Source organism: Suillus clintonianus (genome assembly GCF_016758775.1).
Source record: "Suillus clintonianus strain FC179 chromosome Unknown DEU56scaffold_82, whole genome shotgun sequence".
In the NCBI taxonomy this organism is placed as follows: domain Eukaryota; kingdom Fungi; phylum Basidiomycota; class Agaricomycetes; order Boletales; family Suillaceae; genus Suillus; species Suillus clintonianus.
The window spans coordinates 138,364-151,436 of NW_024539306.1; the positions used below are offsets into that span (position 1 = coordinate 138,364).

At 48.4% G+C, this 13,073-nt stretch overlaps 3 protein-coding genes across 3 annotated transcripts; 2 read left to right on the forward strand and 1 right to left on the reverse strand.

The window, feature by feature from the left end:
- Nucleotides 1–3,120: 3,120 nt before the first annotated feature.
- Nucleotides 3,121–3,488, forward strand: DEU56DRAFT_983084 (uncharacterized protein; the record flags this gene model as incomplete). The annotated part of the gene is made up of 2 exons (XM_041359931.1): nt 3,121–3,164; nt 3,218–3,488. Coding segments are annotated over exons 1-2 (288 nt in total), but the record flags the coding sequence as incomplete, so codon positions are not given.
- A 1,250-nt stretch (nt 3,489–4,738) lies between these two features.
- On the reverse strand, nt 4,739–6,391 carry DEU56DRAFT_759080 (uncharacterized protein; the record flags this gene model as incomplete). Its single annotated transcript, XM_041350287.1, has 9 exons — nt 4,739–4,891; nt 5,086–5,246; nt 5,289–5,314; nt 5,375–5,500; nt 5,533–5,646; nt 5,809–5,923; nt 6,016–6,156; nt 6,219–6,247; nt 6,318–6,391. 9 exons carry the CDS (start codon nt 6,389–6,391, stop codon nt 4,739–4,741), a joined length of 939 nt encoding a protein of 312 aa, XP_041204826.1.
- Nucleotides 6,392–6,906: 515 nt separating this feature from the next.
- Nucleotides 6,907–8,022, forward strand: DEU56DRAFT_561274 (uncharacterized protein). Its single transcript, XM_041346817.1, has 3 exons — nt 6,907–7,096; nt 7,151–7,225; nt 7,275–8,022. Exons 1-3 carry the CDS (start codon nt 7,017–7,019, stop codon nt 7,915–7,917), a joined length of 798 nt encoding a protein of 265 aa, XP_041204827.1. The 5' UTR covers nt 6,907–7,016; the 3' UTR covers nt 7,918–8,022.
- The last annotated feature ends 5,051 nt before the right edge of the window (nt 8,023–13,073 follow it).

Genomic DNA, 13,073 nt, shown 5'->3' on the forward strand with positions numbered 1-13,073 from the left:
AGTGCAAATTTGGTAGGCGAGAATGGGAGTGCTGATACATAAAGATGTGGGGTACTGTATGAGATGATGGCGCCGAAGACTTGAATGAACCGCTGTACATCAAGTGCAGTCGATGAGACCTCTTTGAATGCGGAACGGCCCTGTGGTTGTGCATGAGCATGATATCTCAAACTCAGTAACTATGTGTTCACCTTCGCCCACGTGGAAATCAGCGGAAGGGCTACAACTGCACCACTAAGCGCATTGATAAGGGCGAGTAACTCCAGCCAGAAAAACAGCTGCTCGTGGTCGAAGAACATTTTTACTTCTTTCGCGAGCTCCTCGTCGAAGTCTGTGATTCCTACATGCGTAATCCAAAATCGACTGGAATAGGACAGGTGTGGGGGGATGAATGTTTTGACTCGTTCTTGCAGCCCGGGATCCTCGCAATTCGGGAGATATGAAGACTTCAAATCGCAGATATTGAAGCGAAGACCATCCTTCATCACTCGAAGTGACGCAAAAGCAAGGTCACGTTGTACCTTTGACACGTCCACGAAAAACTCCTTACTGTCTGATTGTTCGGTGAGGAAATCGCGGAAGGATGCATGAAGGGGTCGAATGGGGGTAGATGAATCAGTAGTGCCGCTGAGGAGGGATCCCATCGATCCCAGGATGACCTTCACCTCGTAATGCTCGCCTTTGTCTGGAAAATGGCTCCGCATGGCATGCAAAGACGCCAAAGACAGGGGTTCAGCTGCGCCAAGCAGTTGGCCCATCACAGAACGAAACCTCGCTAACCGGAATTCGACGTTGCGTTTATGTGTCTGCATGATCCCTCTCAACATAACGCCATATATTTCGTACAGCAAGTTTTCCCGCGCGGAAGGATCACTGGACACCACAGCATTGAAGGCATCATTTTCATCGGAGCCAGTGGGAGGTGTGTTGATGAATGCGCAAGCAAGACGGGCCCACTCGAACAGGCCATCAGCTGTCTTAGCCAGGACTGTATACTCCTTGTCCCCAAAATGCGGAAGCGCTTCTAGCTGCTGAGATATGTAAGCGTAGATGTCCCTTTCCGCGACTGCTGGTGGAATGTTGTCCATGGACATACGTAGAATATGCTGAGCATTAGCAAATGCCTTATTGATGTCGGGAAGCGGGCGAGAAGTAACTATGATTCGGAAGTTTTGTGGAAGTGCCGTGATTTTGGTGATAGCTGGATCTCGATGTGTACCGGCAAGAATTGAGAGAATTTTACGTCGCGTCTCGTCTGTCCCACTCTCGTCCAACGCCTCGATCACGATCACGACAGGGCCCACCGTTGGTACCGACAGCTTCCCTAACGGTTCGATAAGAAACTTCTGCCACTGCTGGAACACATCTGTTGTAGTCTTGAGCGCAGTGTCGTTCTGAACTGTCTCCGCCAGGGCTCGTCTCATCTCCGGATGACGGTCAGCCAGGTCCCGCGCGATGGTGGAGAAAACCTTTTCATGACGATTCTCGGCAACTTTCGCTTGGTCGAAGCAGTAACAGGAACCAAACCCCCCCACGCCGATGAATGAGCTGGCGATTGTGTGAGAAATGGCTGATTTACCTGTCCCAGCAGGGCCAGATAACCATAGCATACGTGGAACGTCTTCTCCGCTGCTGTTGATCCATCCCATGATATCGGAGAGAATGTCCACGCGGGTCCCTTCTAAGCATTGTTTCCCGGTATCTAATCCAGCGCCCGCTGCATATGTCATACCATTAAGGTTTACTTCATCACCTGAAGAGGGATGAATGAACGTTGGATCAGAAGCGCGTCTCAAATCCGTACCTGTACTGTGGACGATGAGTTTCACGTCCCGGATGGCTTCGTCGCGAAAGTTTTGCATGAGGGTATCCAACACGTTGTTGTACTCTTGGATTTTCTGATTCGTTTCCGATAAGATGTTCTTTCCGAGTCTCTTCCCTATGATGATAGTAAGAGTTTGAGAAGGAGCAACATGCAATGGCTTGTAAGACTCACAAAAGTTCTTGGTCTCCGAATAATCTGTGATAAAATGGGCACATTCAAGGGTCTGCTGTGAGATCCGTCCAAGGACAGCTGGCTTCAATAAAAAGCAAAAGCCCTTGTCTTCCGTCATGAAGGCGTAAACCTCAACTAACTTCTTGAGAAGCGCAAGTACTGCTTTATCGCGATCTGCTTGAGCAAGAATGATCTGGACGAATGATATCTGAGCAATAAATAGGAATGAGGACGAAGAGATACATACTTTTGAGGCACAAGACAATACACCCAGTGCCATCTTGGCATACGGATGTACCTGTGAAACGGGATTCTAGTTCCGTTCTGTTCGAGAGAAAGAGTCCATACATTCGCGATTTCCCCGATAACAGTGTCGAATATCCTGAGAGGTTGGAGATATGTGTCCTGGAAATCGTCTGCAGTACTGAGACCCGCTTGTGCATCACGACCGGCAGACAATGCAGTTTCCTCATGTTCCGAAAGTGACTTTATGCCTATCGTAGCAGCTGCTGTGGCTTCTTGAATGGCCTGTTCGGGATCAGCACGTTGTTCCATGCTAGACAGGGCATCCTGAACATTTGAGGCCACCTGAATTTAGGGGAAGTGCAAAAGTTAAGATGTTTGAGCACCTACCTCAATACGCGGAGTCGACGAAGAACTGGCTATCGAGGGAACTGGGTCGGGGGTGCGGGAACCCTTCAAGTGCTTTTGTACAATCTCAGCTTGATTCTAGAAAATTTGTATCCTCGTCAACTCACCAAAATCTTTTTGGTCTTCCCAACAAATTTACGCATTTTGCGACGGGCTCGGCCCTAGGCGAAGGAGGCAGAGTCAGTATATCATAAACAAGTGATCCTGATGAGCTATAGTACGTACTGAGCCCTCTAGATTCAGGATCAGTCTGAGGCGAAGTACTAGGGTGCGATGAGCAGGTTCGAGGAAGGATCCCAGGCTGTTGACATTCGAGGGTTGGGTTGGCCTCGAGGCAATTGTTTGCTGCAGTATTGGCTTCAAGCGCTAATGAAGTTCGTTGGCGGGCCAGGGAATTCCGGACCCAAATCACACCATGAGAGCCCGAGCGCCTAACTTCATTTTGTCGTCTGAAGAAACACTCGGCTGAATCTGATCAAACTGCACGTCGCGGACATGCATGGTTGAGCATACGCACGTAAGTATCATGATACATGTCTCCCCTGGGCCCTTATAACCCTTTAGTTGAAGAAGTGTCCAGTAGAAATCAACATGATCACGATTCGATCATCATCGGGTATTTGTCATTGCCGAATCCCGATTCGAATTTTGCTTTGTATGACTCTCGCAACTCTTGTATGCGTAGTTGCTGGCCCTTCGACGACTTCTTGGGCCTGGGAGCTCAGATCTCAGAGACAACCTCTTCGCGGTTCCACACGTCATCTGTGGTATTGGCTCAATTGTGTAGGAAAATCGAAAAGTTCAATGGCAAGCCATGTAAGTCTTTTACGTCTGCTAGTCTGTCCGTTTTCTCTAAGATTCAATATTCAATTTCATCAAACTTACTTTCTTTCATTAGTCTCACCACTACGCACACGCCTAGCAATATCACTCGAACCCGCAGGAAAGGCCAAGATGTTGGGACACTTGCGATAGCACTAACACGTCCAGAATTCAAGCGTGATGCTGTCCCACATGAATGCCTCGCGCCGCAACAACGAGAGAGCTCATCTAGGCGTAGGATGACTCCTGAACCGAGAACCATCCTAAAGCGCTGGGCACAGATTGATGATGCCGATGCTGGGACTCAGGTCAAGAATTGCGTAATAAAAGCTCATTCAGAGCGCGTAGACAAACACAAGACGGTAGCACGTCAACCCCCACATCTCAAGTCAATCTTTTACAAGAGGAATTCGATTTGTCTGGATCAGCCGCTTCCTCAAGCACAGGCCTTCCCACTCGATTCTCTTCTCCACCCTTGATGCCTTGCTAGTAGCAGAGCTTACAGGAGACACAAGGAACGGAAGCAAGCCCGAATGCAATTCGAGTATCCTCAACGAAGTATCTACTCAATGAACACGTCGAAGTAACTGATATCCTCGACAAGACAATTCATTGACGGGTGCGTGACGACCGAGCAGTGTAGTCCTTTTCCTTGGATACAGGAGCGTGCGTTTTTGCTATAACTGGCGGTACACAGGTTGTGACTCACAGTGCTTGCGGACAAGCTCACGTCCTTCCCATTCAACTTCCTTCTCACCAGCGTAACAATCCCCACACATTGATCTTTCAAACAACCACCCATCCCTCACTCAACTTGCATCCACGCGGCTGCACAGAACGCACCTCATGGACAGGCGGGAACTAGAGTGCAGTCATCGAGTGCATCCGTTGCATATGGGCCGAAGACGCGGTCGTACACTCCAAGACCGCCACAGGCCCCGGTCCCATCGAACTCCTCGCCTTCTGCAACAAAAGGGACACAGTCAAACAACTCGCTGCCTTCCTGGACGGTCGCAGTATCAAACGCGTAGCGACGCGCGCAAACGAGGCTCAAACCACCACCTTGATGGGGTTTTGAGTCGGGGGTTTGTGTGATCCGGCTCAGACGCCTCATGTGTTCGCCTCATGTGTTTGTCACGCATCTACGTAGCACTGATCAGCGCCGAGCTTCAATGGAAATTCGCATTCGGACCCATTTGTTCGTTCATGTTTATTCACGGTCCCTTTACAAATTCCAATCAGGGCTCCAGTTCGTAACGACTCCCTCCTTCAAGTTGAACCTTGCTTGCGAAAAGTGATCGTTCCTAGGACCTTGGCGGCGCCAAGTTCATAGATCTTGAAGCAGTCCAGATTGCCGTCGAATGCAATTGTAAAGCAGACACAAGACACGATGTTCCTCTCCAGGGTATAAATGTTCTGAGACTGGAAAATGAGAAATTTCGAGTCTTCTGAGACATCGGCTCATCAGAAGGTCTCTCAAAAATCCTATCACGGAATATGCAGAGAATCGTCAGGTCAGCTGCAGGTGGCATAGTGTTAGTATACAGCGAGAACGGATTTTACGCTCACAGTTTACTTTCAACATGGCATGGTCTCGTGCGACACAACGTAATAACTGGCTCCGATGCTGCTGAGTTCATAGATAATAAGCCGAAACCTAGACGCGATGTTCCTCTTTCAGGGCACGCCGCACGTATGTTCTGAGACTGGAGGAGACATGTTCTTGTGTGTAATTTAGGGTCAATGAGATTGAGCTCATAGGTCGCGCTCCGGGGAGCTGTCCAGAATGTGTCAACAGGTCACGTCAACCTGCACGTACTAGTCTTGACTCTTGCCCCAGTAGTACTATCTGTATACAAATAACCGATCATGATCGATCTCGGAATACATGTAGATCTAGCTCACGTGGCATGCAACGAAGGAGAAGGTTCAAGATTAACGTTCACCGTCTCCACCAGATCATCATCAACATTCATATGTTTTGTCGCGACCGCGATCCCCCGCCTGGGTCTGAGCCTTCTAAGCTCCGGCCTTTGTTACATCGTAGGTACATAGTACCTCACTGATTTGCGGCATGTCTGATAGCGTTTTCTGTTTGGCTTTTAAGCTTGTAGGCTTCCCAGTCATTCTCTCGCGCTGTGACAACCCTGCCAGGATTTTCGGGTGTTTCCTGAGCACTAGTAACGTGATTCATGCACAACGCTATGTATCTACTATCGGTCACTAGGAAGACCTTGGCTGTAATCGACAACGGCACGTTTTTTTTGCACTATCCCTGAAAGGGGGGCCAGGGCATGCAGCTCTTCCAAGCATCTTGGCTTTCAGATCGTGGCCCTTACTACCAGCAGTTACCACGTCGTATTAGGCCAGTGAGCGATCCAAGCCTAAGTCCAAGTCCACGACCCTCGACTCCGACGCATTTGATCTGGTTCATGAAGAGTTTCCTAGTAAACACTATATTCCTTGCGCCAAAACATGCGATGTTTCTGTCAGGACACACACAGTAAGAGCAATTCATTCGAAGGATGAGGTCGCCGTCCACTTACTCATGTGTTCGCAGAACTTTGTCTCACATTTCATTTCACGGCTACTTCCGCAGCGTGCAAACAAAGCGGCGACAAGATCCCAAAGATCGCAATTGAATGGCAAATACTGCTGCCGCACACTCATTAGGCCTCGATCAGGGCCTGGCCTGGAGTTAGTGAATGTAAATCTTTTCAGTCTGCTAACCCGACGGTGCGATACTCACGATCAAATTGCACGGGAAGGACACCGACACTATTGTCAAAGCTATCGTAACAGCCGTACACTCATCTTCTTTCTTGGTGCACAGTCTACGTCTTCGTACACTCGCTTCTTGGATTCGAAGTGGACTTGGTCACCATGTGCAAGCAGCACTAGGGACCCGACATGATGGGCCATGGCTGACTTTACGTTGTTGGAAGTTGATAGCTGATGCGTCTGTAGCCTACGTGAGTATCGGGGCCGCCGGTATCGACATTGGATGCCGTATCTACGGTCAAGGCTGCTGAACGCTAATGTTATCCTGGCTCATCATATCCTCCCTGGATATCGTGTTGAAAAAAGGTTACGAAGCGAGAAGCCTATTTACGGTTCTCTCACTCGGTGTTGCCGAGATACATTACCACACCTCCGCAGCAAGTATGCGTCCCTTTCCTCCCAGTTACGAATTTCGCTGATTCCTCGCTACGGCCATGTAGCCGACGAAGTTCTTTTGACATACTCTACCGCAGGGAGGCCCACGCGTACACTTCTGTACCGTATCCTATAACACACGGCGACTCATCCGCATCACCACCTGGCTGATTGGCATCAATTCTTATTGGCCCCTCTGAAGCGCTGTACGGCATCAACGTTTTGTATGTTCGGATATGTGGTTTCACGGAAAGTTCAAGAGTATTTTCCACTCGGTTTCCTCAGGAAGAGGTCGCCGATTGGCAGCATTCAGTACTATAAAGACTCATCATGATGACCGGCTTCCCAAAACCGCCATATTCAGGAAGCCTCCACTGCCTTTGCCTCACATATGGATACATTTGCATTACCTCAATCCCCGCGGTCTTCATCGCCATACCTTTGGGAGCATGATCCAGACGTTGACGTTAGGTGAGAAGACTTGTCATTTACACCAACGAGTATTAGGTCTCATGCTGTGTCTAGTTTTCATGATGGACGGTTCACAGGCACTAGTGAAGTACAAACTCTCCCTCGAGGGCTTTATTATCCTCCGCCCATGTACGTGTTTCTCGCGAGTCTATTACCTTAACACTCATGTGTGTTCCAGAGATATAGCGCACACTCATGCAGGCTCGCAGGAACATTTCAATGGGCCACCCCTGATCGACGTCAGGGCTTGGGGAACCGCGTCAAATCAGCCTTATGAAGGCTTCACATATAACTCGCCGTTAGTACCCAATCATTGGCAGCACGGTTATCTGCCGCTCGCGGACCATGAATACCCCGCATCCGACAACTTCATGTATAGATCTCCTCAAAGTGAGTGGACGACATCACCGGTTGATGTTCTTCCACCGTCCACGTCATTCGGCCCGGGGCCCACATCCCCCTCAATACCTTCAGCATCGCACGTGCCTCCTTCGGTTGACCAAGATCTTCATAACTCGGATGAGATGTTCTGTTGCCCGCTGCTGTCTAGCGATGGAACGTGCTGCAATGCACACATTCCCTGCAATGAAACCGACATCACAACACACCTACGCAGCGTCCACGCGCTGCGCGCGAAGCGCCTGGAGGTCATCACTTGTCCGTGGCCCAGATGCGAGTGTCGCATGCAGGCAGCGAGCATCCCTCGTCATATCATAACGCTTCACGTCAAAGCGCGTTTCCAATGCTCGTACTGTGGAAAAAGCCTCACGCGAAAAGACGGCAAGTTGAAACACGAAAAGATCTGTCATGGAAAACCGTGATGCAGTCTCATTTTCATCGGGTTATTATTGCAACGCTATCGATCATACTTCTCGGCCTGTTGCTTTGCGCGGTGCTTCATTTAAACTTAGTTTCTCTTGCATTAATTACAGCTTTTCAATTTTATACCACGCAGCTTGTTGCATATGTGAGCTTTCGTATACCATCCCCGTCTTGTTCTGTAGAAATCTCTTGTGTCGGTGATGCCCGCTCAGATGGCTTTTTGTGCACTACTGTATTGATTGTGCGAGGGTTGATAATGCGAGGGTGGTCTTTTCTTCTGCGACGTTTTGATTCGGCGCGACCGATGCCAGGATGGCCGATATAGCGTCTTTATCTCCCTGTCTGAGCAACAGTGATGCAAGATGCTCGTTGCAACTGCAAGGAAAGACGTCCTCGTCAAACTGGGTGCCGGCCACCCCGGAATTATACATCTACACTGGACCTCCCAGGACGAATGGAACTAGAAGAGGTGCCAGATTATGATCTTGTGTTGCAGTCAAGGGCCAGTCAGGGGAGGGTGACGCCAGGGCCGAAAGAAGATCTGGAGGAGACAGAGACAGTCGTTGGCGAGCGCGAGCACGGAACGAAGAATGAGACTGATTGAAATTGTCCGGACAACACTATTCATAACAATAAAGACTCTCCTTGAAATCCACTCCGCAAACCAAATGACCAAATAAGTACCACGACGACACTTGAATCGAGAAAAAACCAAATTCTCCATCTCCCTGCAGAGCACCAGACAACTGTCAACTACCGAGCATCTCCCGTGCTACACACCACTGCTAGTCGATATGTGCACGCGCTCCTGGAAAGCGATCGAGGTCATGCCTGTTGCTGCGTCGGAGTCAGTCACAAGCTTAGCGTTAAATTCTCGAACGCCCAGGATCAAGCGTGGTCCCAGCACAAACATCTGCACAAACGACAAAATTTGAAGTGAACCGTAGTAAAAACCAAGTCCCAGAAGGGAACTTGGGTCCTATGGATATGATGAACTGCGGTTGCATATAGAGACTAGACAGATCAACATACCACTGTGATCGTTGGAGACAGAAAAACAATAAGGTTGAAGCAAGAGACAGCAACAAAGCTAGCATGTTCGATCCTTGAGCGGGAAAGGGAACGACATTCAAATGAACTCACCTCGCAAAGTAAAGCACCTGGGTTTTCATCAACACCGTGAAACAGTCCGCCATAGGCCCTCCTGCTGAATATTGCCGCAGTTCACGAAAGTGTTTTACAGCAATCCAGACTGCGAGACACAGAACGAGGACCTCCCACGCGGTGCCGCATATCCAAGTAATGGAATCCAGAAGTATGATATCTCCCCCATAGGTAATCGCGCACTCATAGGTGCCGGAGAGAATGTATTCCTCTGGTATTCATCAATGAGCCGCATGCACATTGTTATTCATCCATAATTAAACGTACCCCCTGAAGTATACTTCGTTGACATTGCGGCGATCACTACGTTGAAAATGGTGGCAGCCATGAAGGTGACAACGAGAAATATCAGCATCTTTCTAGATTGTTGGTACATGGCATGTATCCGAGCAATCATGATGACTTGTAATATTTTTCAGTCAAGTCAATATCAAGGTCTTGCAACTGAAAAACTCACCCCGCAGCATTGGAAATACCACAACACCCGTACAATTCATTACGATGTACAGAATCCAGCCTGATGTATCCAGTTAGTGATCTGCCTCTGGTGGAACACAGACCAAACAGACTCACATCTGGGACAGTCATTGTGGCAAACCAAGAAGCTGGTCAAAAATCACACTCACCCCTACATAGCGCCACAGTTAATTGGAGGAGAATAGTAGGTATCAGTGCAGAATACTTACTGCATCTGTCAACAAGATCGTCGGAACATTGACTGCATGCCGTGGTCAGAAGAAGCAAGGGCGGTGAATGTGAGAAGATATACTCAATATGTTCATGCTAATTGTGAGATATGGTTCATTAGCACAACGACAATGCTGAGAGTTTTAAACATACATAGCATAGATTATCCCAATATAGCGCACCTAGGATGTTTTCAAGAGTGAGCACGAGTTGCCAACTATGATGCAAGCTACATACCGCCAGATACAGAAACGTCATAAGGGACCAATTTTGCCTCTGTCGCAAATCAGTGTTGTTTTTCTGACGTGGAACTCCGCTCACCCAGATCAGTTCGACCTACAAAACCATTCTTAGTGAGATGGCTGCTCCAGTCACAGCATCAACATACCTCTTGTCCGAATGTAAGTGCTGGAAATACTTTAGGACTCCGTCAGTACTTCTTTAATACTATCATGCTCACCCCAATCATATGTCACTCCAATGGAGGAGCCAACTGCGAAACCGCAGTCAAGGTTAGATCGAGACATCAGCGTCAACATTTGACTGCTCTCCACGAACCTACAAAATAGCTGGAAATATGCCAAGCAGTAACGTACAGCCATACGCTAGGGTCATTTGAGACTATGGTCATATTGTTAGAGGATGGATATGGGAGCGGCGAACTTGATGGACATATAAAGATGACATTCGTGCTTGTTATACCACCAACCAGCGCTCTAATCACCAAAATGAGATCAAGAGGTGATATCTGTTGCTGCCTGGTCAATCCAGAGGCTCAAAGTAGAACTTGGTCGTAAACCATTTGCACAGGTGGAACGCTTGAACACCGCAAAAGATGGAAGGAATTTCAGAATTGTTAGTGTTCTGATGCCATTCTCGAGAAGTTTCTGATACACGGGCCCATCAGTCCATCAACGCAATGCTACTTCATCCGTCTAACATGTGCTGATCGTGATGTGACCATCAAAAGCCCGCTGACTCCACTCTCCGGGCCTCGCCAGCACAGGTCCAGGGATAAAAATAGATCCTCCAAGGTCCCGTCAAAGTGGGGGAGAGCCACATGAAGCAAAAGATAACTCACTGGTCCTACCCGGGTGCGAGCACATGTCTTAATGCACAATATCCCTGCTGCTCATCCTCAGCCCATTTGTCGCTTCACGCACCTTCTCGCTCTCTGCCTCGGACTCATTGGGCTATCGTATCACAAAAACGGTGAACCGGGTGAACATACAACGCCATATTGACGCCATCCCTAGATCAAGACAGTGCTGAGAGATGACATGAGAAAAGAAGAGTCGGACGCACCGCTATGACCGCATGAAGCCTGACATATTGTTGTTCAAATTGTACAGGCTGATTTCATAAAACGAGCCTCAGCAGCGTCTATAGCCCAGGGCTCTTAACAATGGTCGAAGGCGGTAACATTAGTATTCTGTTGGCACGCCGAATCAGCTGAAAAACGCGACGCAAAATTCATCATGCAGATGAAGACAGTATTAATGAGAGTCGAGCTCTTCATCCATTGACACGCGCTTTTTGTAGGGTAACCTGGCTGTGCACGCAGAAGGGTTAGGCTATGCATGCTGCAACATGACGGAGTGAAGTAACCATGAGTCTCATTTGGTCTTTAATTAACGGTTCCAAAGTCGGGTTTGGTCCCACGGGTGCTAACTCACACCTATGATACAGCCATTTCTCTATTACTATTCTTCATTCCGTGACTTTCCTTTCTTCAAGTTCACATGCACCACCACCGTCAGCAAGGAGGTCGTAGTACCTTATCAAGGGAATTTGGAGGATACGTCTGGCAGTACGGCAAATCGGAGCGCTTCTCCGAATGAAATTTACAAGGCGTAGATCGTTGCCTATGATATCCAAGGCAGTGACTCTTATCAAATGAAGTCCTGAGGCTCCAAATTTCAGCGAGCACTGCTGTGCACCACACAGGATATTCATGAACACGAGGACCACAGATTGATATGCGACAACAATGAAATAAGTAGACCAAGCGCACCCAAGCCAGATTTATACCTAGATCAATCACAGCACCTATAGGACTCGTAACGGTTCAGTGTGGACACGCCTTTGAGATGTTAAGTTAAGTTAGGCTGGTCACGAGCCCCAGACCCAGATCCCCAAAACGAACGGAACCTTCCTATAATATCTGTGCATGCATACCGATACCAATTACTACATACCATCGGAATCCCCAGGTCGAGAAGCACAAAAACCTTTGTCAAGCGTTCAGATGGCATGAAGACGGTTTGCATTACATTTGGATATCATCCGAATTCTGATCCCGCATCGTCATGCCTGAGTCCATCTGGAGATGCGCATGTCCCTGAGCGAGCGCTGCATTCACCGCCATGTCTAGCACTCAGGCAGCTCCGTTTGAATCTGACGTGCCATTTCACATCACTCCTTGTTGAATACCTCGGCATACCAGCGAACCGTAGAGCTACCAGGTGAATAACGTCGTCTGGAGTATAGATTCTCCAAGTGAGGTGTTCGACCAAGAGCATATTTGCCACGCAGCAGAATGACTGCTGTTGGTTGTAGTTTTTCGGGATTCCTACAAACCCAGATATCATCAACGCTATACCCCAAGTGATCGTTGACCCTCGATTGAATTCGCATTGCTGTAAAGTAGTCAGCTGCCGCGCCTCATAACCGTTACAACAAAAAGTAGAATAACTGAAAGCTTAGCTGTCAGTACCAGCGACAGTATATGTATTGATTATGAGAACTCAAGTAAGCCAAGTGTGCTTACCATTGCATATAGTTGCGCATGGTGTTTGAGAACAATCGAGAATCGTTTGCCGCAAGTCAACTCACGGGATCGATCACGCAGAACCTGGCGCACGGTAATCGGAAGCAACGCATTAGGTAGACAGCTGCTGTGCCGCGAAAGATCGCTTAAAAATTGTCCTGCTCACTTGATATCTGGCTCGGTGTGTCCGAGGATTGTGTCCATTTATTCCATGATCGATAGCATATCTGAAGCATATGTAGGGACTCGGACGGGGCTGGATGGCAAGATGTCAGGCGAAGACCATCCAGAATTCATATAGCGTACTAACCGATGCATTTTGTCGTAATAAACCAAGAAGAGGTAGAAGCTCGTGCTACTCACGATGAATGCCAGTAGGGTTGGGAGACGATAAATGATAGCAAGTACACTTGCGAGGACCGAAGAAGACATCGTTCATGTACTGATATGAACGCAATTCTAAGTTGGATGGTGGGTATAGAAAAAGATGGTGGATATGCGATATCATTGGTCACTTTCTGCTGCGAGATTTAG

Excerpts from the sequence above, each read along its gene's own strand:
- DEU56DRAFT_561274 (XM_041346817.1), top strand. The coding sequence starts at position 7,017 with ATGGATACATTTGCATTACCTCAATCCCCGCGGTCTTCATCGCCATAC. Across the intron at positions 7,097-7,150 it reads GATCCAGACGTTGACGTTAG|TTTTCATGATGGACGGTTCA; the intron begins GTGAGAAGACTT and ends TGCTGTGTCTAG. Across the intron at positions 7,226-7,274 it reads CTTTATTATCCTCCGCCCAT|AGATATAGCGCACACTCATG; the intron begins GTACGTGTTTCT and ends TGTGTGTTCCAG.